We start from the raw sequence: 4,546 nt of genomic DNA on the forward strand, positions 1-4,546 counted from the left end.
AGAGGGATTTTCTAGCAACTGTATTAAAATTTGGAAATGCTTTCCCTTTTCACTGCACTTTCCTCTTAGGTCTTGTTAACCAAGCTATTAACACTTGTAGGCATTATTTGCTACATTCTTGCTATAGAGCAGCAAGATGATTACGCCACAGAGAGACTTCGAGGTCACCAGTCCTGCTTCCCAGACACATGTGGTAGATGGGATCATAGATTCAAGCTGTTAAGCCCCAGAAGATGAAGGTTACTGAGACAATGTGATAGCCTTAAGGATTTGGAGTTGTCTTTACTATTCTGCTGGGGAAAAATAACTCTGCACTCTCCTGGAAGCTGTGAAAGATGATCTTTCACTGTAATTTTCCCTGCACTCTTGAGTCTGATTCCCTGACTCACTGAAGAAGGCTCTGCCATGTTTGTAGGTCACTAAGATCGCAGACTCAGCCCTTCAGGCACCCCCTCTTTGGGCAGGGATGGTTTCAATTCCCTCCTCCTGCCAACAACGTGGTTACCATGCTGGTGTTTCGCCTATGCACAATTTCTGTGATGACGTCCAATACACTCGATAGTTTCATAGTTTACCTAAGCTGAAACCTGCTCCATTCCTACTGTCAAGCCGATGAAATCCCTTCCCTCAGTAACTTGGTATTTCAATCAGAAGAAATACAGAGTTTTTATCTATTGCCACGTATCCCTTGGAAAAACAGAATCATTAAACTTCCATTTAAATCAAAGAATCTTTCGCATGAGTTGCCTCCTCATTATTCATAATGACAAACAGCACAATACTGCAATCATTGGAGGTGCATTAGGATTTTGCTTTTACTTCTTATGCATGAAAGCTGTGCATGTGTTGAAGCCACTCAAGGCCACAGCACTATAAATAGTGCTCTATTGTTAGTTGGATAAAAGACAAAACAAGTCTCCGGGCATTGGAGCACAGCACGTCCTATTAAATGTTAAGCTCTGCCTGTGCTAAAAGTGAAAGGCGACATCCAGGGATAAACCAGTCTGCGGGCAAGGCGTACGGCTGGGAAGAGTTTGCTCTGACTCTGCAGCTTCCCGAAAGTTTGCCACGCAGGAGCAGCAGCTTATCTGTCTGCCTCAGCAATGGCAGAAGCTGTTATAAGACACTGGGTGGAAACTCCTGTACGCTATCAAGAGCAGTTTGCCATCCCAGAGCTGGAAACGCACAAGCTGGACCACTTTTTATACGCTTTGCCGGGCCCTTCTACAGCTGCACTGAGCAGCAGAAGGTGCATGGCAGAAAATACAGCTGGGGATGGGCAGAGCGGCCGGGAGGAGGAGAACACGCACTTTCAGGTCTTGCTGGATGTTGTGCAGTTCCGCCCCGAAGATATCATCATTCAGACTTTTGAAGGCTGGCTCCTGATCAAAGCTCAGCACGGACCCAGGATGGACGAACACGGTTTCGTATCCAGAAGCTTTACCAGACAATACAAATTACCTAACGGGGTGGAGAACAAAGACTTGTCTGCACTTTTTTGCCATGATGGTATTTTGGTTGTTGAAATGAAGAACCCGGTGGGAAAGAATTAGAGCCTTGTCCATAGTTTATTGGTGAGATAAAATCATTCTTAATACAACAGCATACTATCATTCAAGCGACGCTGTAGCGTGTAATAAGCATGTGGCTGTATTTACATTACAGTAAAGGAAAATCTTTGTAAATATTTTTCAGGATGCTGAGTTCAATGTTTGATGTGAAATGTTAAACTGCTTGCCTCCAGCTACATATCTGTTGGGAAGCCAGGCTTTTTGAACAGCAGAAAATTTAGACGAGTCACAGCAAGAGAAAAAAAAAAATCTATTTGATAACATATTGAAAATAAAGCACATTTATGAGTTCATTAGGAGGAGTTGTATTTCTAAGGAGTACATATTTGTCAGACATACTTATAATCATTAAAGAAGCAACAGACAGGTGGTAAGTCTTTTGGAAATTTGATTTATGTACTAAAACATCTGTTTTCTAATTTTTGAGGTTAAATTCTTTTTCCTTAGGGTCTGGAAGAGCACACAAACAGGAGGATACTATCAAGAAAAAAACCCTGTTTCCGCAGTTCAAGCTTGTATACAAAAAACCCCTTGAGATATTACTTTTTAGAGGTGTGTTGCATGTTTGAAACTATGAGAAAAAAAGTATAATCACTGACTATATTTGCTTGAAAACACAGTAACTAGAAATGATACTTTCTGTCAAAGACAAATTAAGTTGAAAGAAAACATTCAAAGACATTTAGAAAATTGTTTTTGTTAAACATATTTTGCTATCGATTAGCAACTGAAGAATAAATATATTGCTTACAAGTACTCAAAAGGATCAAATTCTTCCTTGTGAAACCCTGGAAATAAAAAGGCATTACTCTAGCGCAGATGCTTTTATTCTTATGCATTTTAGGTATTCTTATTGTTCAATCAGATGAATTTTTTTTCTTCATGTTTCTTGACAGTTTAGGCTGAGATGCCACAACTGTGTCTTCAAGAGCAATTTTTTCTGCCTTTGTCCCACTCTCGTCGTATGAATTTGGGCTCTACATTAATTTAATTTTAAGTGCAGAGGTTTCTTATTACAGACACAGATTTAATTTCTATCCCAGTATCTCTCATTTTATGAGAGCAGTAGAGATGAAAAAAAAAATCCACCCACTGTATCTAGTATCTGGTCTTCTCAACATTAAAAAAAAAAAAAAAATGCTGTAAGTTAGTTTGAAAATACTCAAACATTTGTGGAGATCTGCAGCTGCAAGTCAACCTGCCTCCGTTTATGTGTACAGGAGATGAGTATGACTGCTGTGCTATGAATAGTAAAGGAATGTGGAATGGAAAGCGCCAAGTTAAATACAGACTCTTTATGATAGCCATCTGCTGTTTGGACAAATCAAAAACAAATTCAAATGAAACTGAATACAAATACAATTTTAAGAATATGAGAAAAATCTGATGAGCAAAACCCAGGCTCTCACTAGCTGAAGCCGGAGAGTTCCTTTAGCTGGAAATGAAAGCCCTAAGCTTGTACATCTGCACATGACCATTGATTAGAAAGATTTATGTCTTGGTTGTTTAGACTTGAAGATATTTGAAGCAATTGACTTTAGAAAAGTGGGTAGTCCAACTCTTGCGTTTCATTTATTATTTGTGCTAAAACTCACAAGGAATACATACATCATGTGCAATTATTTTATTTTTTCAATAGAGCAGAAGTCAAGAACCTAATGTTTTCTCACAAACCAAACCAAATATAAAACATATGTCCCTACATTTCCACTCAAGCCACACTTTTCCCTCATATTGCCTGTGTTTAATTTGTGTATTGGTTTAAGGCAATAAATGATCCCACAAAAAAATCAGATCTAGATTTTCAACAATTTTAGGTCAGGAAGCTTCCTCAGCCAGGGATCTGATAGAACATGTAACATGGATTTTAAAAAATGAGTTCTAGATACAGATCTGGATTTAAACTTTACACACCAACTTTATGAAAGCTCACAAGTTTAGACCCATGGTTTCCACATCACCTTATGGCACAACTGTTTGGGCAGAGTTCAGGATCAGCAGTCAGTTACCTGCTTTCGTGATTTTTATTTACAGAGAATTTTGTAAATTTGATCACTTAAAATTAAAGGTTATTATAAAAATCATTCTAGCCATGATTGCAGTGATAGTATTCATAGCCCTAGAGATGAAAAAGCGGTTCTAAAAAAAACCATAACTGATTTAATTATTTTAAATTAGAACATGATTAAGCCACTGGAAACTTGGCAAGGAATTTGACCAGACAGCCAAAATCATGTCTGTTCTATATACGTTAATACCATGGTTACACACAGCCCTGCTTATGTACACAGGCCTGTCTCACAAAAGTGGATGGAGAATTTGGCATTTGGCTCTTGTGTATCATAGGTCTCTTCACATCACTCTGTGCCCCAGTATGTACCTACTCTCAATGTCACCAGTCAGAACCCACTGGAACACATTGACCCAAACATGGCAGGAACATACACAGGTGGATTTTACCTTCTCTTGTTCCCAGAGCTTTATAAAAGCCTATGTCTGTGCTCCTTAGTGAATGGGAACTTGGCCTGGCCCAGCACTCAAGTGCTTGTGTAACAGGGACCACATTGGAGCATGGACCTGCTGCTGGCTTCCTGTGTTTTAGCATTAAGAACAACACAGAAGAAAGTGCTTCTCTCCTTTTTTTTAGTGGCAGTTTATTGAAAGTTCTTGCATGAATGATTTTTATGTGTTTACCAGAACAGCCTCAAAGTACTTGGCAGAGCATTTCCAAATTGGCTGGAAAGAGCTGTTTTCACATATTGTATGTGATGTTTTACTTTTATAATCTGATTAGAACTGAATGTGAGTGTCACGGAGAAAGCTGCTAATAGTGTTCATGGACAGCATAATGAGAAATTTATCTACAGCAAAGGATTTCAGAACAGCTACAGCTTAAGACAGGTTTAAGACATGCCGATATGGTTAAATTAAGAATGCTGACATTGGCTGTCTACAAAATCCTGGCCCAAAATAAG

The 4,546-nt window shown here is 38.9% G+C and overlaps 1 protein-coding gene across 1 annotated transcript; it reads left to right on the forward strand.

Moving 5' to 3' along the window:
- Window positions 1-949: 949 nt before the first annotated feature.
- Window positions 950-1,936, forward strand: HSPB3 (heat shock protein family B (small) member 3). The gene is given in 2 exon segments (XM_074166687.1): window positions 950-1,063; window positions 1,065-1,936. Coding segments are annotated over 2 exon segments (603 nt in total). The 3' UTR covers window positions 1,554-1,936.
- The last annotated feature ends 2,610 nt before the right edge of the window (window positions 1,937-4,546 follow it).

Source organism: Numenius arquata, chromosome Z (assembly GCF_964106895.1).
Source record: "Numenius arquata chromosome Z, bNumArq3.hap1.1, whole genome shotgun sequence".
Lineage (NCBI taxonomy): Eukaryota > Metazoa > Chordata > Aves > Charadriiformes > Scolopacidae > Numenius > Numenius arquata.